The 24,146-nt window shown below is 42.4% G+C and overlaps 1 protein-coding gene across 1 annotated transcript in view; it reads left to right on the forward strand.

The window, feature by feature from the left end:
* Positions 1–752: 752 nt before the first annotated feature.
* gabra3 (gamma-aminobutyric acid type A receptor subunit alpha3) overlaps positions 753–24,146 on the forward strand; it is a gene marked incomplete at both ends in the record, with an annotated part of 49,590 nt that continues 26,196 nt past the window's right edge. Inside the window, 3 exons of the mRNA XM_079172150.1 lie at positions 753–838; positions 17,517–17,638; positions 20,699–20,766. Coding sequence (XP_079028276.1) covers positions 753–838; positions 17,517–17,638; positions 20,699–20,766 — 276 coding nt within the window. The remainder of the gene's footprint in view (positions 839–17,516; positions 17,639–20,698; positions 20,767–24,146) is intronic.

Here is a 24,146-nt window from a genome sequence, read left to right on the forward strand (position 1 = left end):
AAAAATGTCCACTGCTCACTGACGTTTATGGACTGAAGAATACGTGTGTGCAGTACATATCCAAGTAGTAACATTTTAAACTCAAACAGGCAATCTATCATTTCACTGCACTGATTTGTAGGCTAGGTGTATGGAAGTCTATAAGACAATGACCCTACTTCTCAGTAATGAGTTAATGGTCTCAATCGCTACTTTCAAGTCTTCCTCAATACAGCAGGATGTTTATTTAGTAACTGATGGTCCATTTAGAGTCAAAACTCGAGGTTTCAAAATGGCGGTCCACAAACCAATGGCTAACTTGACTCCGACTACATCCACCTCTTACATACAGTCTGTTGTCATGAAATCTGCCCACAGACACAAACACCTTGCAAACAGTAGTTCCCGCTACAGTAGGTATCTCCAGGACCATATTTTGCCACGATGACACACAGAAACACACACACACACACACACACACACACAAGCTGAAAACAATGCCAGTGAGACACTGTCAGAGCTGGTAAAAATAAAACACAGATAAGAGCAGGCAGGTTAAGTAGGGTGGCGCTCCATAATTGAAGCTTAAATAATGATTAGAAGTAAAGTATGAATGTGTCAATCATTTGATGTTCATCACTTCTGCATTTACCTGTTAAGTTATAAATCATTTTGACATCATTTCTCGTGACAAGTCAATGTTTGTCAGTGAATACGGTATGACATCGTCTCTCTCTCTGCCTTTTCTACAGGAGTCCTCTTTTTCAACTGATATGGCTGCTGCACTTTGGAAGCCTAAAGCACTGGACTTGGGCTTGTGGATCTTCCTCCTGCTCCTCAACCTCCTTCCTGAAGCCAGGTACAACAACATGCCGTATTTCACCTCTCCGTTTGCCGTTTACCTTACCCTCCACCCATTTTCATTTCCCCGACTCCGTCCCTGCGGTTTGACGTTCCGGCGATGTGTTTTGAATAATACCTTTATTAATCAGGCTCGCTGCTGCAGCAGACATTCTTATACAACCAACACCATTAGAAGCAAAAGTTAATCTATATTGTAAGCAGAGAAACGGCAAGAAATGCTTTTTGTTATTACACAGTGAGATGGTCTCAGCTGTGACTGTCAGTTTGGTAAATGAAATAACCAGACCTCTATAATGGTGTTGACAAAAAAAACTGCAGGACTGCCTGAGAAAACCTATAAAATTGAATGATTAAGGTAAGAATAGTCTTCCTTCTCTTCTCCTGCACTCTCAGTAGATCACTCAAGGACTTCGAGGGCAACACTGTGACTTTAACATTTTGTCCTAAATTAGGCCTTAAAAGAGCAAACATAAAGTGAGCTCATCCTCCCAGCTACTGGAAATGTATCTTGCGCTCTCCCACTGTCTGCATCGGTCTGGATTTCACTGACTGGTGAATTAATTTGCATTGTGCAGCGCACCACAGCCATGATTGTCCATTCACAGCATTTTCACTCCTGCATCCTGTGCACATTTTTCAGTTTGTGTGCGAGAGTCAGCAAAAAAAAAAGAAAAAAAAAAGCTCCAGCGTGTCTAGAAGTCATTCTAACCACACTCCTTGTAATTTCAAAACGAAGAGATTGCACAGGTTGCCGTGTTAGCATTGTTGATAAGGTAGGACGTTATGGCGGGGAGTGTAAATCACTAAGATGTTGCACGCTAGGAAAGGCTCATCGGACCTGGAAGAAAGCAGGCTGGGGGAGAGAAATCAGAACAGTGTGTGAAGGGATTAGCCAAGTTCGCTTTTGTCACTGTGCCACTTGGCTCGCCGTGCTTATCAGGAGCACACCGAGTTTGTAATTACATATATTAAATAGAAATGGGTGGCCAGTAAAAAGGTGCTGGCCAAAACTGGCAAGGGATCTTTTACAACAATAAGTGCTTTGTGTTTTTGTAACCCTTTCCCATTCAAGGACAAACCTGCATACATCTTGGTCATTGGTCTGGGGCTACTTTTCATGGCTAAACCCCTCAGAAATACTTTACAGCATACAGTGATAGTTAAAAAGGGATTTTCAGGTTCTTTTTTTTTTTGTTTCAACATGACAATGTCCACATGCACAAAGAAATAGTTTTTACAGTTTGGTGTGGGAAAACTGGACAGGCCCACATCATCCAACACATTTGGGATGAACACTGATTCAGAGCCAGGCCTCATCGACACCACTGGCCGACCTCACTGTTGCTTTTGGGGCTGCAGGGATTCTCCCTGAAAAAAGAATTGTGGGAAGCTTTCCCAGAGGAGTGGAGGCTGCTGTTGTAGTAGCATATTAATGCTCACGTTTGTTCGTATGTCCACATCTATCTAGATCAGAGGTTTTCAAACTGTGAGGCACGGGCCAGTCGAGGGGATGAGAGACGCTGAGCCGCAATTTGTGTCAACATTAGTCCTCCAGTTTAAGAGTCATAACTGAAATCTAAACATGCAGACATGATATGCAAATCCTTAAATTCAGTGTGACGTACACTTTCTGAGGATATAATTATTTTCCATGCGTTAAAAACTCCAGCACGTGCCTGAGAATCGTCACGTTTTTAAGTTTTCTTCAGTATCAAAGTATTCCAGTGATAGGTGTCTCTACATCCATTGCAAACAGGAGATGCTAGAAGGTAATTCTGTGTACTTGAATGGTGCCAATTTGCCAAAATGTAAACAAATTATGGCAAAAAAACCATGTCAAGCAGTTTAGTTAAGTCAAGTATTTTGTTTCTCGTCATGAGAGACAAACTACTGTTCAAACTTTGACTTTCACATTGGCAACTACAACAAATACTGGCTAATAGATTATTAATATTCCCATAGTTAAGAATTGCTGCTAAAGTACTGGAAGCCTGGCTTTGGCTTGATCATGCAGAAGGAGGTCAGAAAAGAAGATTGAGGAGAGAATCATTGGCATTAGTAATCAGGATGTAAATAAATAATTTGGGGAAACCATTAGATGTGATGAGAGCAGCAGGTTAATAATGGAAATGTAAGTGTTGACATATTCAGGGACGGGAAATTGTCATCACACCCTTTCCAACGCGGCCCAGGAAGCAAATGCAATTCATTATGCATGAACCTAACACAGCATGTGACAAGGATTTTCACAAATGTTAATCTCTCTGAAATTACTTGAGACACGATGTTGTCCACATATGCAAAGCCCTTGCACAGCAGTCTTTATTTAACACATTTTATTCAGTTTAACCCGTACTAAATGAGGCTCTGCCTGGGTTCATTTGAGGGAGGACATTATGCTGCCTCCAGAGAAATCCAAACATGCAACAAAAATGGGGAAATTTGGAAATTTGCATCTGAAAGTGAAAGTGTATATTAATTGTCCATCAAAGTTCAAGTTGCCGGAGTTTGGGAAATAATCCTCAGAATGTCAGCGTGCACATGCTCTCAGAATATCTGCGTATCAGCAAAACCGTTTCTCGCTGAGAACTGCCACCTCCCTGATGCTATCGGCGGGCTCCAAATCGGCTTTACTACAGTTGAGTCAGGAGACTTTCCTAATGGATTAAGGTGTAACAGACAAATCCTACATATAAGGGTCCGTCATTCTGCACCAAATTTCCTCATTTCCCGCACACTGAGAGACGGGGCTGATTAAGCTATTATTCCCAGGAATCCATGTATTACATATGAATGAGCGCGCCGTGTTCATTTCCATCCGCGAAGGTCTTTTCAATCCTCCAGCTCGCCTCGCTTCCAACCCCTGGCCTTCCCCTTCCACAGTCAACACTTAACAAGTTTGGACACTCGGGGTGTCTTGTTGTCTATTTTGTCTGCAATCTATTGCCAAGCTGCTGGCCAACGTGGCACATAATCAATAGCTATAAGGATGAGAGTGCTATATGTACACTTTGCCTATGGATTGGAGGGAAGTTGCCCAGCCTCGACTTGCTTTCTCACCCCATCTCGCATGAATTATTCACGGCATGGCAGAGAGGGGCATCACTTTGAGATGTGACCTGGTCAACAGATAACATTCTGTTTCGGTAGTGTTGTCAAGGTTAATGTGTCACGGGTCTGGACAAGGGTAATGTATTCATGGCTGAGCCACTTTGCTGATTGAATGACCAGGCAACTACTTGAAAAAGAAAAAGAAAGTCAAAAGGTTGACTCGGTGTTGCTAATGTTAAATCAGAAACAATGAGCGAATATACGCCCCAGAGACCCTGCATCTCAGCCTCCGAGTGTGATATCAAGTGATGGGAATGACGGCCAAAACATAGTCCTCATTTAAAAAGGAATTATAAAAACAGATTTTGTTCTTTAAGCGTAAACCCTTGTTGTTGATTCTTTTGAAGTTTCATTGATCTATTTTGCAGTTACCTTGAGTTCTTTTTAATATTCTATTCACACGGCAACTGAAAAGTCAAGTGAGTGACTAAGAAAAACTTGATTTCTTAGAGAATGTGCAGACCAGCTGTACACTGATGCTTCCGACATCCCAAATTCATTGAAAAAATGTATCAGTGCATTAATTGCTTTTGAGTTTCAGATAATTTCCAATTGATATAGTGAGCATCTGGCCAATGATCTTCAACGTAACCAATTAGCGGACAACCCCGACAGGCATGGATCGAACTGAAGCTGGATTGGATTTCTCAAAAAAAGTGTCTCGGTCCAGGAAATACAGAATCTCTAAACTAAATGCCTGGTGCCTCTCAGAATGGACCCTCAAGACACTCGTTCGATTGAATTGTTTTTATTGTTCCAACATCGCTGAAGCCGTATCTTTTGCATATCATATTTATGTCGTTTATTTCATTGCTCCGACTCTCTTTCCATGCAGCATTGTCTATGAAACCCAATCATTTCTTTATGTCCCATATTGTTGTTAGCAACATCCACCCCCGACTCCTTCTGAAGGAGTCGGGGGTAACGTCTGAGGTAACGCTATGGATAGACAGTCCGTCCAATGCAGATTCAAATCCTCACACCTAACGGTGCCTTTGAAAATGCTGCACAGACTGACGCTGTACTGTGGACAAAAGGTGTTGTAATGGCTTTTCATGGACCGTGTAGGTGTGCAAGGAAAGAATCTACTCTCCGTCCGATTTATAGGGTCATCAGAGTTTTAAATAGGGCTGTGTGCTAACAAAACGTGTGTGTTGCTGTTAGCAAAACTAATTAATTTGGTTGAAATCTTAATTAATTGCATACCACACACACACACACTTCTCCCCTCTTGCTGTAAACTCAAAGCAGGTGAGCAGCTTATTCTTATGCTGCAGCAGGAACATTTTCTGCTGCTATCAAGGATACAGGGCTTGAGTTCTGGTCAAAAACTTGAACATGCAAGAAGATTCCTCACTGGCATGGACTGAAAACCAATGTTTGCCTAAAGTTAAGTTATAAAATATAAAGACACAGAAGCTTTGCTGCGCTGCATATTTTAAGCAACTCAAAAAAGTGTGGCTATCAAATAGCTTTTTGGGGAACACTTCCTGCTTTGATTATCCAGCCTGAGCCTTTTAAATAATTGTTCTTTGTAGAAAACTACATCACAGAATCAAGATAACAACAATATCTCTGCATATAAATTCAATAATTGCCACTAGTTAAGCTGATAATTATCTTATCTGCATTATGTTTATCAGCTAGCGCATCCTTTTAATATTGAGATTGTTTAATAGATCACAGCTGTGGGTCTGCTCACAGATTAAGAACATGCAGTGTCAACGATGTTGACTGATTCATGTTACTGTTGTTTTAAGGCTTGGCCTTTCTACCAACTGCTCACAAGTGTTTGGTTTGGGGCTCACGATCCAAAGTATTATTGCAGTTACAGAGGGAAAAGATGAAGGCAAAATGAGCAGTACTGTAGGCGTTAAGAGGTACAGCCTTGTGATACTGCCACATTGTATTCCACTGTATGGTTTGGAATAAACTGGAAATATGTTTGTAAACATAGTCAGATGGTGTCTAAGACTTTGGGGAGCTTGGTTTGCAAATTTGTTTTTGGCAGATGGCTGGACTTGTAAAGGCTTGTTAAAGCATTTTCTTATAACTGGTAAAACATGCAGATACCTTTCCTGTGTAGTTCTTTATGCACGGCATTAGTTTGTCTGTTTCTTCAGTGTGTTGAATGTGCATTTACAATGCAGAGAGAAAAAGACAATTACTGTTCAACCTTTAAGATATCTAGCAGAATTAGTTTCAGTGTGTTTGATTGTACATTGAAACTACCGTGCCGCATTATAAACAATGTTGCTTCCTCTTCAATGCACTTAAGCGTAAAAGCAAAGCATTAATTGGAAGCAAAGTACGAACGTATGAAGCATTGCTCTTCTTTTTGTATCACTGGAGAGCCAGGAGAGTCTTAGAGGAAGAAGAGAAATATCAAGGTGTTTATCTCTTCTTTCTCTCAACGGAGCAAAAATAAATGTATTGTATGAATGTTACATTTTCCAAACCCAAACTCTGGACAGTTGTACTGCTCAGACAGTCACACTTATTCATGTCATGTTGACATAATGGTGGAACACTAGCAAGAAGAGATTCATTACCCAGGTGTTGGGACAGCTACACCTGGCACTTAAAGTCATCCACCAAGGACAAAAGATGATGCAGCAGGCATAACATGTGGGAGCTTTGGCCACTTCTGTTCTAGTGTTGGGTGCAGTCCATTTATTAGCTACGGGTGACTTCTCGTCTTTTATGGATTACTTTTGAAATTACTCACTGTTTAAATTGGCAGAATAAACCATTTTCTTTCTACAGTTGAAGCTCAGTATTTTCTCAAGTGTGTTTTTGTATCCACTTAAATCTTCAAGCTGTAGAGTAGGAAGCCATTGTTCCCTCGGCGCACTAATAAAGAAGACTACCGACTAAAAGATACCGGCAGTGCTGCTGTTACGAACACATTGTGCGAGCACTTCCCTCACAGTTTCTTTTGTACCTGTAGCTCCTCAACCTTCCTTCCAAGGTGTCGCAAGTTGAGGCGTGATGAGTTGCATTGTGGGCGATGTAGGTGCCAGGTTGTGACAAGGAAAAGAACGTGTGTAATGAAAAAAAGATGATATCTCTGGTTCTGCTGCATCGATTTTGATCCTTTTGTCTTTTAATTGTCCATAGTGTTCTATTATTACTCTGATATTATTGGGTCTACTACTGCTATACCCATGCTCATTATGTAACATTATATCATATGGATTGACTATGTCGTTAGTTCTGTACACATGCCCATCCTGGGAGAGGGATCCCTCTTGCTCTCCCTGAGGTTTCATCCTTTTGTTTCCCCCCTTATAAAAGGTTTGCGAGGACCCAAGGTCAGAGGATGTCGTATGCTGTACAGATTGTATTTAAAAATGTATGATTTCGGGGCTGTACAAATAAATTGAATACATCAATTTTACAGGAGTGCAACGCTAAAAATCGGTGGACAGCTAACCTTCTAGGTTCTTTTATTAATTAACAAATCATTAATTGCCATTAATCATTCATAACTCTTTTGATAATTGATTAATCGTCAAAATCATCTTGGACTTTAGGGAATTGTCTATAGAGAGGAAATACCAGCAGATTATTAAATATTATAAAAAGAATTGCTGGCTGCAGCCCTCATTTCTATACTGTGCTTTCCATCACATGAGAAGGTCACTCCAATAGCATGTGCTAATCACTTCCTCCCACCAAATATCAAATGTCATCTCATCACAAATTTCACAGATTTTTTTCTCAAACATATGATTTATTTTCCTCTTATTAAAAGTAGGATTCATCTCTGTTGAATCTATTCCATGACTTGGCCCGGGTACTGTAGCGGCGCGGCTGTGTGCACCGAAGGTCATGTGAATGTCTTTGATGTCGCAGAGTGGTTGGCATGCCGGACGGACTGCTGTGACTGACACAGGTTGCAGAGGACAAGCTTTTACTGCAGAGGCCATTCTGGCGACACCTCGATGAACGAAGGATAAAAACTTTCATGTGAAATGTGTTAACGTAAACTGGTAAATATTGATTACGAAAAGGTGCATTTTCCCCCCTCCTATCCATCCACACATCGACCCCAAAAAAAAACAACAGCATACCTGTCAGTGATATGCATGAGTTCAATGGAACGAGTATCATTTACATCTGGAAATGGGGACGTTTCAGCTGGAGTCAGCAAAATGAAGAGAGCGATGAAGTTAAAAAGGAACATGGCGATCAGAGATGAGGACAGAGAACACGTGTTACCGAGATGGAGAATGATGAAAGCATAACGCTGCTGTCAAGGACGCGAGTAATCAGTGAGAGGAGCTCCAATATTTTCAGCCTCCTGTTTCACAGAGGACCAAACGCTGTGACATACGCTGCCCTGCCAGATGGGGATGCATATGTTGGCTGAAAAAAACAAACCGGCTGTATGTGTCCTTTACCTGTGGCTTCAGCATCACTAAAATCAAAGCAATTTGGGCGATGTATAAAAGGAAATGTACGCAGTATGGAGTGCTGTGTGGCCAGTATTTTTGTGAAAACGGTCCCGTTTGATGTATTGGATTTTGTTTGTCTCACCTCCTCTCACTGAAATAACGCTCTATTCCTTTGAAATTGTAATGTGATTTTGAGTTCAAAATAGGGGGAATGACAGCCTCAAGATCACCAACTCTTGAGTTGCGTTTAATCGAGCTTTCCTGCGGCTTTATAGGGAAAGTATTTACCATATGAACTTGCCTACTGCTCCCATCCTCTTCCATGAAAAAGAAGGTTTTGCAGCACTTCATAGCATGGGGTGTTATGCAGCATGCGTACAGTTATAAATGATCTCTTCATTGCTGCTGATGCAGGTGATTGCACTTTTGTAATCCCTGTAGATATCAGTGCTGCGTGTGACAGCGCGAGCCGGGGGCTTTCTTCTCCAAACGCCGCGGAGGGTAGGTCGGTGTCACAAACGTTGATATCACGCGTTTCAGATCCTATCTTTTATGTTAGATCATTTCCTGCTGCTGTAAGCAGGCCGTTGTCCTATCCAGCCTACTAAAAATAGATTTGTTCCTTTAAATGAAATGTTAAATTAATTTATTGCAGTAAAAGCTTGCGGTGTATCTCCCCACTGAGCCTGCACTGCACTTTCTGATTATGTTGGAGTAATTGTTTGACATGTTTTGATGGGAAAACTGAACTTCGCCGACCTAGCTCTCATTATTTGTCAAATAACTTTCCTCCAGTTTTTTTTTGCTTTCCATGTACACAGAGCCTTTCAGATGACGGGTCAGCTTTCGTTTTGCAGCTTGAACAGACATTTCCCTGCCCCCCTCTCTGACCTTGGTTGTCATGGCAGTGTATTCAAGCTAGTAAAAGATCAAGGACAACACGGGAGGCGAAAACTGTTAAAATCCAAGATCAAATAAGGCTGAGGCTTTTACAGCGATGGATTGGGGAATTGAGACTGTGTGTGGGAGGCAAAGACAGGATGAATGCGCATTGAATGTAGAGAGGAACACAGTTCTAGAAAGGAGAGAACAGTGTTTAGCTAAAGACAAGAGTATGGACCAAAATAATAACTGTGCATTTAAAAACAGCTTGACGTGAGTCATAACACTCAGTGTATGACATAAAATCCCACTGTAAACAAAACTTCTATGCACAGCTGCGGAGCTGAGGCTGAAAAGTGCGACAAGGAATTATTGAGCCAACTTACACACAGAAAGCGTCTCTTTTTTTTTCCCTCAACACCATCAAGTACAGGGTAAAGAACATCAGTGTCGTGATCATTTGTTGGTGCCAGCTGGAAATTAACATTTTCCAATTGATTTTATTTTCTGCCTCTTGTTCCACTGTCTGAACAGATTGTGCCAGTTAAAACACATTCTCCAACTCTTGGCTTCTAATGGTGATCAATGGGCCAAGGAGGCCCCCATTGGCCGCCACCTCTTCCTTTAAATGGAAGTGTTAAACAGATGCTGGAGAGGAAGTGCTGGCCGTTATTGCTGAGCAACTATTGAAAACCTTTTCCAGAGTTGAACTTGTTTCAGCAGCCCTCTGTTCTGAGCAAGAAAGCCAATGCAAATCTCTTGGCACCGCATCAAATTTGCAAAATTTTTGTCCTCGCAAGTCGATACGATCTGTAAAAGAAGTCGGCACTCAAAAGAAATCTTCCCAGTGGACACATACCCTAGCTTGGCATCTACTGCAAACACACATTACAAAGTGTGTCCGGTGGAGGTGGTTTGAGCGTTGCTGAAAATGTCCCTCAGGTGCCAGCCTGTGCCAGGCACGGCCAACTGGGATAAGGCCCAGGGGCCAACCCTGAACATGCTGCAGGGACTCCAGCCCAGCTGGCAGGGGAGCTCGTGGGCATCCTGCAGGAAGAGCTGGAGGAGGTTACTGGGCGGACTTTATACAGCTACAGCTCGACAATCGATAGTGTGTAAAAAGCTTGGGAATTTTATATATAGATATATATAGATATATCTATATATATTGCAACCAGACGGAGCGCAACCGCCAACATTTGACCATGATTGTCGCCCTTACCAAAATACCTAGCTGGCTTGTTTGCTTACTTGACAATTGCATAAAAAACAGACAAAAAATTAAAGTGATTTTACTTTAACTTGCACGTATAGTCCATGTTTACGCCACCATCTCCGCCAAGTTTGCTGGAACCTCCCCTTCCGCAACATAGCCAAGATGGTGACCATTGATGGTGAGAAGTGTCTATGATTCCACCCTTACCTTTGTGACCGGTGTGAGTATGCCATCCTGGTACTCATTGTTAGTGATGCCCCCCCCCCCCTTTAGAAACTCTGTTCTAAATGTGAAACATTTTCAAATGAGTAAAAACCCTGAGTATTGTAAAGTTAACGGTTCTGCTGCCGGTACTTTAGAGGTTACGGAGTGAGATCTCCGCGTAAAAATAGCAGCGTCGCAAAACTCGTCTCTCTGCCTCTGTGCCCGAAAAGAGTATCGATAAAGAACCGAACCGATAAGCAGAATAGATAAGAGTACTAGTATCCTAACGATACGCATCCCTACTCAGTGTGCTGCATTTGTCAGTGTAAACGCACTTATGCACTCAAAAAAGCAACGTCCACATGCTAACATGCTCACAGTAACAATGCTAACATGCTGATGCCAAGCAGGTGTAATGTTCACCATGCTCACCATCTTAGTTTAGCATGTTAGCATGCTACCATTTTGCTAATTATCACTAAATTCAAAGTATAGCTGAGGCTGTACCACAGATTAACCAGTCATTAACCAAAGAATCAACAAACTGATTACAATTCATCTTGAGGGGAACATGAACACATGTAAATCTCATGTCATGAGAAAATATCATGGTAATCTGTCCAGCAGCAGATATTTAAGTCTGGACCGAAATGGTGGACAGACCAACATTGCCATACCGAGAGCCACAGTGCTAGAATATTTACATTATTTAAAGAAATCACAGTCTTCTGTCGTTGAAAGATGTTAAATACCACTCTGTTTATCTATATCACATTTCATTACACAAGCTCCGGTTTCTAATAAGTTGTTAGGGCAGCGCTTCCTTAAAAAAAGTTTGTCGATGTCAAGATGAAAGAAGCAACATGAGAAAGTTTGTCTCATGTTGTCCCTGGAGTCAGCCAAAGCTACTGTATATTAGCAATGATCACATCCCCCCTTCAGCCCCCCCCCCCCCCCATGTGCATATTATCTGCACAAAACAGGCAAGTGGAAAACGGAAGAAAGACGCAAACAAAGACAAATCTGTCATATTGTAAAGGCTTTGAATGTTAGAAGACATCCATTGCTAAGAGACAATATGCTGCATAATGCGCTGCTGCATAACATCATCAATATATTGTTGGTGGACTGGGAGAAAATATGAGTGGGAGGACCTGGTGAGCAAGATTAGTTATGTTGGAAAGGTTAACGCATTCTTGAATTCAAGCTTGGAATTTACTATTTATTAATCAAGAACGTGCTAATTAGAAATCTCCTCCTCTGCGCCTTCCCCCCCACTGTGGGATTTAGATGACAGGAAGATGGAATTAAATATTTGTTGCCACATAAAATAAATAAACCAGTGGCCCCCCATAACCACAAGTCAAGAAAAAGTCATCAGCTTCCAATATATCTTCTCCACAAAGCTCCAAGCAGCCTCACTAATCCCCTCCATTCGATTTTTGGTCGCCCCCCCCCCCCCCCCCCCCCCCCGCAGGCTCTAAGTATAGTGAGACAGTTCAGCGAGTGCGTCGTCTGGGCACGTTAGCGGTGGATGGGTATCAGGATTCTTAGAGCGACACTTAGAGAGAGATGAGGTAGTTCGGGGAGGATGCCAAGGCATTTGCGGAGGTGTCCACTTTGAATTCAAGACGCATGAGCAGCAGCCAAATGTTTGTTGTGATGGGAGCGCCGATATCACCCATAACGAAACTCGGTCGCCGACAGTTGGGTTGTAGATTCCGGTGCTTTATTCTAGTGGCCTCGAGCTGCTAGTCTGAAGCAGAGATAAGGAGCGCTCTGGTGAGCTCACTCCATCAACTCCACACCCCCCGTTTTTTTTTTCTCATTTTCAAACTTGTAGTCTTCGGCCATAACCGACTCCGACTCACGTGACATCACTAGAGGCAATGCGATTTCACACAGCTCCATCTGGAGCCACTGCATTGGTGTGGGAGAGGATTTCTTTGCAAACCGCTTCAAACGTTCAACATCCAGAGGCGGCAGGATGAAATAACTGGCCTCATGAAACGCGCCAAATGAGTCAATGAAAGGAACGCACATTTGCAGACTTTAGTTGGCAGTTTGTACGTTTACTCCTCCTCTCTAATCTATTTGCCATCGCTGTCAGCTCGTGGAGCACCTTCATCTCACGCTCTCGTTACTGCTCACTTGGCTCCAGCTTCCCCACCTCCTCCGCACCCCCTCCTCCACACGTCCTCCTGGCTGGCAGCAGGCGCCCCGCTAGCCCTGGGAGACCACCGCTACATCTCTTCCCTGGCAAAGCCTGCAATCCTTCACCTGTCAGACTGGTTCAGAGCACTTACCTTGGATCAGATCCAGTCCACTCACTCAGTTCATGCCCGATCAACTAACTCAAGACTTCTCGGCCCACACACACGTTTGATTTCACCAGCCAACAAAAGTCTGTGCCGCCTTCTCTCTCCGTCTCTCTCTCTCTCTCTCTCACGTTGCCGGTTACCTCCACAGTAGAAACTGACTACTTTCTGATCTGCACCGTCCGTGAACTTTAACGCTCAATGAGAAATTCAGAACATATCCATTCCCTCCACGCGGCTCTGAACATGGCGAAGGCTGACCCTGCCACTCACAGCTAACAGTGCTAACATGGCTATCAGTACAAACAACGGCAAGAGCAGTAATGGAGTATTAGCCCGAGGAGGAACCGGAGGGAGGGTGCCAAGCTTCCGTGACGACGGCGACGGATTGAGCACAGTGCAGAGCGCCGGCCGTGAGCTAGCCAGTGGCTAGAGAACCTTTAATCAATGACATCAATAACAGTAGAAGTGGACACTATTGGCACGAAAGCATTGAGAGGTATTCGTTGGAGTCCTTTCTATGTACAGTACATATTATGGTTTTTCTATTTTGCAATCACTAAAATATTTTCTGTCCCTTTCATCTCAGCTGAAAAACGTTGCAAATCCGGTGCAGAGCGGGACAAACTAATAATTAAAGAGAAGACTTCTGCAGAACACGGCCAATTAAGAAACTATATTTGCAGAGTAACATTTCAATGCCGTATCAAGCTAAGTCTGTTGCACACACATTCTAGAGTTGTTTAACTGTCCACACGCTGTAAGAAAATATAATGCACGTCCCTGCACGTTTCTCCTCGCAGCAAACCAACATTCTCAAAGCTCCTCACAGTTCTCCACTTTCTCCGCCCATGTGCGTAGCGGTTGTGCACGGACAGGCAAAAACCTGCAGCACGGAGCAACCACGAAGGGCCGTGTTTGATGGCGTGGTGTCTTCGAGTCAAACCTGCCTTGAGTCAACACTGTGCACTATTCACTGCTCTATTAAGTCTAAAGGTGTGCTGGATGCGGCAGCAATTTTTGTCGTCACAAGTTGAAAAGCATGAATTGGTAACGATAATGACTCCTTTAAGTGCCCGGGAGCTGCCACATTGAGTCCCATGGACACTGAGACCAGAAATGACTGGAGAACAGCGGACCGTGCTGGATCTTTATCCTGCTGCCGTTATTGACTAACATTAAATCGACATGATGGTGATCTGCAGAGGCTTTTCTTTCTCTCGTGATGATAATGTTCTGACGATCGGATCCACGTCTTTGACCAAGAAGCAAGGGTTGAGTGAAGCACCTCAGTTGAGTGTCTGTTAAAATGAACTGTCTGACCCAGACGTCACTTAGCAGTTCACCCACCTTTGATTGCAGCAGGAGACACACAGCTGATTGAGATGAGCTAATTAGCTCAGTTTGACACACAGACACAGAGAGAGAGAGAGAGAGAGAGAGAGAGAGAGCGAGACCGAGACAGACAGAGCTTAGACATTTTCACACTTTGAAAAGCATTTTTTCCTACTTTCAGCTAGATGCTCCATACAAACCTTACAATCTTATACATCTTTCATACATTATGGGCATCAATCGACTTCTAAGGCCGGCAACTCAGTTTTGAGTCAGCTTTTCAGCGAACCATTACATATTCCACGTCTTTCATACATGTTTGATGTTTAGTTTCAGCTTTTCGACATCAGGCATTCAAACTTCAATTCCTTCAGAAAATTAGCTCCACCTGAGCTTAAATGTCTGCTGTGAAAAGCAGCCTATAAGAATCATAAAGGCGTTAGATTCCCGACCGTAACCGGTGCACCAACAGTAAATGTCACCATGACCACTTTACAACCACATGTGCAGTTTTGGAGTGAATCATTTCTTACAATGGTGTTGCTAAGAAACAAAATAATTACATTTCCCGGCTTGCCTCACTCAGCATCAGTGAAGACACATCAGTCCTCTCATGTGGGGCACACTGAATACAGTGCTATGCCATCAGACAGCATCGCAGTTATAAAAATGAACATTATATATGAGCTAAACTCATGACTAATATTTAAATATTTCATGAATGCAGGATGTCAAATTTAGCATCACATTGAAATGAGAGTAGAGACACAGCGGTGCAAGTCTGCCTTTACATCTCCGGTGTTTACACCTACAGCACCTTTACCTTCTCTGCTCCTGTTAGAACTTGTTCTCCTTCAGGCAAAACTCACACAAACGTTCAACAATGTCAGTCTCTGACACAGAGTTTGTTTTCGTTAAATCTCTTTCTTTGTGTGTGAACAGTAGAGGAATATAATGACTGTTCTCGCCTTTTCTCTCCTCATTAGGTGTAAGATAGTGAGAAATAATGAAGAGGAAGTAAACCAAGCCGCTGGCTCGATTATAAACCCTGTGTATTTAAAAATGATATCAAATTCAAAGGGAATGTGCCACATTGCTTTGGCCTCACCAGGGAATTTGAACAGCTGGCTGATACTGGAAGACGTTCGCATGTGTGTGCTTCAGCGTGTGAGTCAGCGAGAGAGAGAGAGAGAGAGAGAGAGAGAGAGCGTGTGTTTCAGTAAAGCACACAGATGCTACAAACCACACAAGTACTTTGTTTTCCTGCAGTGGATATTTTAGGCTGGAACACACACTGTTAGAATTGTATCACAGGGGCTAAAGGTTTCTCATTCATTTGTGACTCTCCACTGATTCCGTCTTGATGTGCGATGCTTGTCGAGTGAGATGACACTTAGTGCATTTGAACTTGTCCCAGACGTTTGTGAAGGCTGTTTGTATTTGGTGTTTTTCGGCCTGGAAACACGCATGCCTGTCCCTTTTTTGATACGGTTTGTGAATGAAAAGCCAGCAATGTATATTTCTTTCAAATATTTATGAGTACACTGTTATACTGTCATATTCTAACCCTTTTGGCAGAGCTTAATTATGCTCTTGACAGCCAGAATATATCAAACTGTGCCCCACTCAATGAGGTGCAAATCGTGAGCTTAGTTTTAAAAAGCTTAGTCTCAGTGGAGATATGGAGCCTCAAATATCTGACATCATCTAGATAATCATTAGTACTTTCTTCTTAAAGTTGTAATTCTTAAGAAATCAGTCCTGGTTGAATTGGCAACACCCGTGGTCACAGTGGTAACAGCAAGCAAGGTTTAATAGTACAGCAAACAGTCCTTGGGGTTTTGATTTCTGTTGAGGATTATAACTTGAACTAGGGAATAGTTTTATTATATGCGTGATTTGATTAGAGTTGAGCGCCGTCGTCCTTCAATCAGAGGATCGATGGTTCGATCCCCAGCTTGGGGTTGAGTGTCTCGGGGCAAGACAAATTGCTCCCGTGGGCTGTGCCTGTGGCGTATGAATGGGTCAATAAACATGTAGTGTAAAGTGCTTTGAGTGGTTGGAAGACTAGAAATAGAAATGCAAGTCCATTTAGCATGAGGGAGCCGGGATGCTTAATTGATATTTATTTATTGCCCACATATGCCCATGTAATAGCTACTTAGATAAGCTCATTTTCCCAAATGCCTCAAAATCATTTTAAGACATTCAAAATGACATTATTGCGTGCTCTGAACAGCAAACGCCCTAAACCGGTAATAACTACAGTTGCATACACTTTAAGTTAAGTAGTGACCTTCGCCCAGTCAGTGTTTTAATGGCGTTGTAGCTCAGATGGACTCTTATGTCGAGTTGTTATTATAGGACAGATTAAGTCTCAGAAAGACCTTCTAAGAGGCCTAGCAAAGACAGATTTGCTGTTGAGCGCTTCCCTTTAAGCAACATTCAGGGAGAACTCGAGTTACTCTTCAAGCACTAAATTCCTTAAAGCTCTGTCTTTACCAAGAAGCACAATGCTGTGCATCAGCAGCACCAGGACCGCGTGTTGATGGGGTTTATTTGGATGTTATAGGTCAGCCCCTCGGGGGATTTAGGTTTAATTAAAAGACGCTACTCATTAACTCATCAGTGTTCCACCTACGATATAGTGGCCTTTTCATATCACCACAATATTGTTCTGCAGGGGATTGGAGGCCATGTAAATGAATAACCAGGGGCTGATAGCATATGATGAATCGTCTAACAAAATGCTGCAAAGTATTTCCTTCTTGGGAAAGAATTTATTACCATAAATTGACTGTATTTTTGTAAATATGGAGTTTCCAGCCTGTTAAGACGAATACAACAAAAACACAACCAGACGTTATTATCCAAATATTGATTGAAGCTTGAGGCGGATCAATTGCGAGAGAAACTAGAAAAGGCGATTGTGGACTTTAATTCTCATTCTCATAACATTCATTTATACTGAAAGTTGGTCGAAATAATGTGTTCATAAATCATTGAGATATCTTTGTTGAGATAGGACCTGTAAGTCTACTGTAAAATTGACTTTTCAATACAAACAAACAGCAGACGTTCACACCACTGGACGCTGCATGCCATTCTCAGTGCAGCAAAATATTACTTTTTATATCAAGTTTTTATTACATTTTTTATGATTTCCATCTTTTGATCCCACCTTTCTGTCTCCATTTCTTCCTGCAGGGCAGTCGTTGGACACAGAGAGCCGTTGCCTGATGATAGTAAAGACAATATCACCATTTTCACCCGAATTCTGGACAGGCTGTTGGATGGGTATGACAACAGACTCCGTCCTGGGCTGGGAGGTGAGCAACACCATACGTTTGATGCATCACAGATTGATCACTGTGGGAAATGTCCATCAGTCACCACAAGTCTACACGTTGCTGTCAACAATACAAAAACGCAAAGAATATTAATTGTTTTTCTGTACAAATCTAAGCAGTATAATCTATAGGTACTGGCTTTTGTTGACCAAACGGGTCAGTAAGTATTTCTCCATCTGATTTAAAAGATAGACTGTATAATTCCGGACTAGGGGGGGGGTGGCACACCAACACCAGGATCACACTGAAGTCAGGTCGCTTAGTGCAGAACATCTGCTTTCCCTTGGGCGGGAAGTCTTTGTTCTATAATGCCCAAATGGCAAATAAGCACATGTCAGTGGAAATCCCTCTAATTGATGCCATTTCATCCAAACATTCGCACCCCAAGGTGCTGCATAACAGCAAGTCCACATGCTCAAGCAGGCTTTGCCATTTCTCAGCCAGCCAGCTGGAATGGTCCTTTCTGCTCTGCTGCTTGCTGCTGAAGCCACGAGCGTGGCTATCAGGCTGAGAGACCCACCAGGCCGGATGACCTGGTCTCCATGACAGCAACCGGAGAAAGGAACCAGGCGCAAGCCGTTAATGTCACATCCTGCCTCTGTGCCGGGGTTCGCATCTCCGAGGGCGTGGAGAGTGAGAGGCCCGCACCACTCGCGGTCGGGATGCTTTCCTTTTTCTAGTGCAGACACCGAATGTACAGAGCTGTGTGGTGCAGCGAGACATAACACGCTCTTCCACCAGGCCTGAGAGACCATCACAGGCCAGAGGAAAGACGAGAACAAACACTGGAACAGCATGAGCCACAAGCACTGGAACGACTAGAACGCTTCCTATTGGTTGAAATCGTACACTTCATTCATAGGCTAGTGGAGCATCATCGCTTTAAAATATGAGCATATGCTCAGCCATGCGCTTTGTCGTGTGTTCACTTGAATGTATGTAGTTGCATGCACTATATGATGAATTTCATCACATTTCTATGAAGGCTTATATATTGTGTACCTATTTGTTTTATTTATTAAGCAGCAAGATGGCCACATTTAAATGATTTCTTCTTTAGGGTTCTTTTATTCATCAAAAACATGAATTATCATCTTATGTCTATATTTTATAGAATATCAGTGTTGCCTTGTGTTTTTTAAGAAACGTATTGTGTATTGCTTACAATGATAGCAGTACTCAACACTATGGAATATTAAAGTGTAAATCTATCTATCTATTCCCTATATAATAGCTAAACAGCATGGAACCTGTTATTTTGTGTTGCATTACGATTGAAAGACCTCTGGTTTAGATTTAGGACTTCGATAGTCCAACCATCTCCCTGCAAACAGACACAGTTGGGTTTCCTCTTCAGTATGGCCAGAACACTCGGTCAAAGTCAACAGCTTCAGCGTGTACATGAACAAGGCGACCAATCTTCCTCCTCCTGTTGCATCCTTGTGAGAAACAGTCATGTGGGACCTTCTCAGGCAAAACGGACCGGATCGAAACCGGAGAAAACCCATTTAATTTCATTTTCAGCGCCATCCATTAGCTCTGCCCGACGCTCTGGTGCTTTGTTGTAAACAGAAAGAGGGCAACTCATTCTGTTTTCCCCCCCTTCCATGCAAACTGCTGACTGGGTGTTGTGATAATCATGCATTTGCGGGAGCTATTTGTGTCACAGGAATGATTAATGTGGAAGTGGATCCCTTTCTCTCGAGGGGGCCCTTTGCCAGAGGACTGGAGACTTCACCTGTGGGTGGTCAGTTAGATCTGGGACACAGTTAGAGCCGAGGATCCATTCACGTTTGGGGAAAGGCCCCATCACTCTCTAGCTGTTGCACCACTGGGAGCAGTTATTTGTCTCACCAATGGCCCAAAAGCCCGCTCCACACATTTAGCCCAGAGGAGCTGATTCAGCCCGGACTGAAGAGGGCACATTTAGATCTGTAACGACTATCACATCACGCCCCTACTTAATGCTGCCTTCAAATCATTTGTGAAGTATTTGGAAACAATTATTTCACAGCTGACGATTAATGAAGTCCTGGCTAATTTACCACATAATGATCAATTGGGACATCTCGCCGTATCGAGCGTGATTCATTAAATCGTTGTTGTGACGGAACAAAAGCAGCAATGGAGCTTGTAATGCGACGCAACATGCGACGATACATGTGATTATGATTGAAGAACTACAGTGGACCTCTGGGAACATACATGGAGGACAAATCCCGTAACCGTCATGCCAGATTCAGACTACAATAGACTACAACATGCCTAATGTGATTATAATGTGTATAGGATTGTGTAATAGCAGTAAAGTGTGCCCATTATTTGTAAAAAACTAAATAAACGCACACAGCTGCATCCTTAACGCTGACTGCTGCATATTATTCCTGGGCCAGTAGTCCCTTAGGGACTGTTAAATGTTTTTGGGGCAGGCTAACTAAATTCATTTTGGGTCAAAAGGGATGTCTTTCCTCCAAAGACACAGACTGGGGCCAGGCCCAGAGCACATTTTATGCTGTGGTGGACAAAACTAGTTTTAGCCAAACAAATGGTGGTTTTACTCAACTCAAAGACTTTCTAAAGCATCTGTGAAGTTGCTCGCGGCAACATTTTGCCCCTAAATGGAGGTTGAAGAAACCCTCCTGGGCCAAATGCTTGAGAGTACTATTACCAATGCTGTCTAGCAATGCCTTTTTGGGAAATGTCTTATACTATTATGTTCTGGAACCTGCAATCTGTGGCACAGCGAAGTTGACACAATTTTGACAAAATGATGCACAAAGACAGCAAAGAATCCAGGTAAGCCGTCCAACAGGAGCACGAATTTGTCACAGCTCCTACATAAATCTAGTTTCTTCCCTCAGTTTGAAGCGTTCCTCTAACCCTTGATTACAGTAGAATTGTTGTGTGAAGCGGCTTAGTTAAATGCCAACCGGCGAACTTCACCATCGTGTACACAAACAATCAGCTTAACAAAGACGGAGCTGCAGCAACGCTTTTTGTACACAGACTTCACTAATGTGTTCTCTTTTCTTTCCTCAGAGAGTGTGACAGAAGTGAGGACAAACATCTACGTGACGAGTTTCGGGCCGGTGTCGGATACAGACATGGTGAGCATGTTTCTACTTCTTCCTGACTCCTAAATCATCCTTCATGAGTCACCACAGTCTAAGCAGGTCATCGGTGTTCACTTTACTGTGACAGAAGTACTTGCAGAGCATTTGTCATGTCGGATTGTGCAGAGTGTGAACCTTCTCTGCGGAATAATAGAATTTAATTTCGGCTAGCTTCTCTCATGTTTTTTTGCCGTTTCCAGCTTTACGAAAGAGAAAAAGTAAGTCATGCATGCAACACTTCTGACTACCTCTGGAGAAAAAAACTCTTGTTTAACAGGGACGGTTCAACCTAATATCAAAAATACGTATATTTTTCTTCTTGCCTGTAGTGCTATTTAACAATGTAGATTGTTTTTGCCATGAGTTGCCCAGTTCTGGAGGTATCCGTCTTAGAGATGTCCGCCTTCTCTCAAATATAATGTTTGAAAATACTAGGGTTTAAAGTTTTAGCTCCATTTTAATCTTTTATCTTGCTTTCCTTTGTATAACTGTATTCAGCTTGAGTCTATTCAGTATTCAGTTGTATGTTGTTGGTTTTTTGGCTCAACAGCAATGTCTCTGAAGTTGGCTGTTCCTTAAAGTACAGACAAGTGCTGACTCTAAAATGCTGTTACTGTCGCCTATTGAGCCGTACGATATTTTAAAAACCTCATATGGCAATATAGTTTACTGAATAAAAAGGGTAATACTTTTAGCCCAACAGTGCTGGGTAATACAATCACATTGAAAAGTCATTACTAATGTGATTTGCAGGTATAAGCCATTAGGCTTTATAATGTTAATTTCACTGCTCAGCTATAAAAGACAGAATCGACTGCAGTGCAGTTTAACCGGCAGGAAAAGATGACATTAATATTATGACATTGTATTACGACAACCAATGTTGTCTGTAGTCAAAGCACTCTCTTTTTAAAACGGCACGATTGTGGATTAATTCCATTTCTGGGCCGCCGATGACCTCCTTTAAACAGCAGACGCCGGAGACGGTTCATGCTTTGTCTTGGGACCTTATGCAGCATTTGACATATTTGATCATGCAGCTCTAATTGACCGCCCTGAGCACCGGGTTGATTCTCCGGCTCAGCACCGAGCTGGCTCGACAGCCTGTATGACGTAGAAAGATTAATGGTTTTGGAAAACTTTGAGTTGGAGATTTTTGTGGTCTCACCGGGGGGCTATTGTCACAAATATCTACACATAATCTTCTCTGGAAAATGATTTGTTTGTTGCGTGACACTGAGTCCATTTCATGTTTTATTGCTCATTACACGATAACTTAAGGGCTGCAATTAATTTAGTGAAATGCCCTTCCTTTCTGATGACTTCTTCTGGATGAATTACCGTATTATGGTGCAAATTGTATTTGTTGAACTTTGAAGGGCTCGACACTAACCTTAAGCTTTTGGCTGCCAACATAGAAAATATGGTTGCCATGCCATTTGTCACCTTATGTTTTGAGTAATTAAGATACGACGCTGTTGTACTTTATCTTAATAATGAATATGTGACATAAAGGAATACATGTTTTATTACAGCAACAGAACAAAACCCCACAGTCAAACTACTTCATTTTGCTTCGTCATCGTCTCTAAAACGTTGTCTGGTTCCGGTTCTGAATGTGACGACAATATTTTAAATTTCACAAATAAAACAAACATTAAAAACGTATTTATTTTGGGTTAGGGTTAGGGTTCACATTTTGCTGTTTAAGATCATTTTTGGGGTATTTTTGCCTTTATTGGACAGATTTCCAGATGCAGAGACCATTTTCAACATTATGTCAATATCAAATTATGGCTGTGTTATTGTGATCAACACACACACACACACACACACAAACAAAGAAGGTATAGCTTACTTATTTCAGTGATAGTTAAATACTTAAATACATCAACATTTTCATATTAACTACACTGAAATTCCTGAGTGATTGATATAAAAGCCCACAAACATGTTTTCAATCAGCGCAGCTCTGGGTGACACGTGAATAGAAAACATGACGCGGCTCCTACTTCTCTGTTGATTTACTGTATACGTAGCTCATCTGCACTGTACATTAGAACCAGGGACACTTACAAAGAAGGATGATGAGGTTTAAATTTAGCACAAAACTAATTTTGCAGACTCTGGCAGACACTTGTCTTAAACTACTTTTAATACAATAACCATCTAACACTGGTGTGATCTATTTCCCCCTCAGAGGCATATCTTGTAGAACTGCAGTTTCTTTTTTTAGAAGCATTCATATTTAGTCATTAACATAGTTTGTTTATCTTGAGGAAAATACTTGGATGTATCCGTCAGCGGTGCATGAGCCTGGCTGTTTGGATTACTGAACGGGTCTGCCGGGTCCAGCGAACCTCTGTATGAAGTGACACGTTAACAGTTGTTGTTGGACTTCAAACGGCTACAAAGAAACTCAAAATGACTAAAAACAGATGCAGAATCCACAAAGAGTTGCAAAACAACGACAAAACAAACACAAAATTCATCAGGAAAAGACACAGAATTACCTTTGACATGTCCAGGGGCAGATATTTATTGATATTATTTTAATTAGAATATTAAAAGGTTGTTCTTTTGACATTTTTTGTCATTTGGCGCACCGAGTAGACCAGGGGTCCCCAAACTTTTTCCTGTGAGGGCCACATCACTGAACATATCGTTTGACCTAGGGCCCGATTAGGGGGGGGGGGGGGGGGGGGGGGGTGCTACGCGCAGGTGAGCGACTGTTGCATCGTGCGCGCAGATCGGGGCGGAACACCGCCGTGCGCGATACAGAGAGCAGGGGAATTGAAAACGCGCGACCATGTAGTGACAGACATGACATGCCGGCGTGTAAATAAATTAAGCACAAGTACTCGTCCTTCAAGCTCCCGTCTCTCGGCTTTTCTACTTCTTCTACTCTTCTACTTCTACAGGGTGCGCGCATGACAGGTCTCATCTCGTTCGCCCCCTGGTGGTTGGCTGATTCAGGAAGCGTTTGATTTGATATGTAGCAGAGCACGTATTTTAAACGTTAATATCGCAGACGATCATGCTCATTTAATCGTGGCAGCCAAAATCGTGATCGCAATTAAAATTCGATTAATTGTGCAGACTGAAAAAAAATCATATTGCGTCTCTGGCATTGTTCAGGGGGCCGGACCAAATGTGGAGGCGGGCCGCATCCGGCCCGCGGGCCGTAGTTTGGCGACCATTGGAGTAGACAATTACTATTAATACAATGTATTATTGCCAAGAACCCAGGCTTTATACTTTAGTCTTTACACATTACTAATTTTACAAATGCCTTTTCTGCCATTTTAAAGATGCTGACAATAGTGTGTTGAACTTGCTTTGTGTTAGCTTTTTTCTTTTCTTCCTTATTACAA

This window comes from Pholis gunnellus (assembly GCF_910591455.1).
Source record: "Pholis gunnellus genome assembly, chromosome: 13".
NCBI lineage: Eukaryota > Metazoa > Chordata > Actinopteri > Perciformes > Pholidae > Pholis > Pholis gunnellus.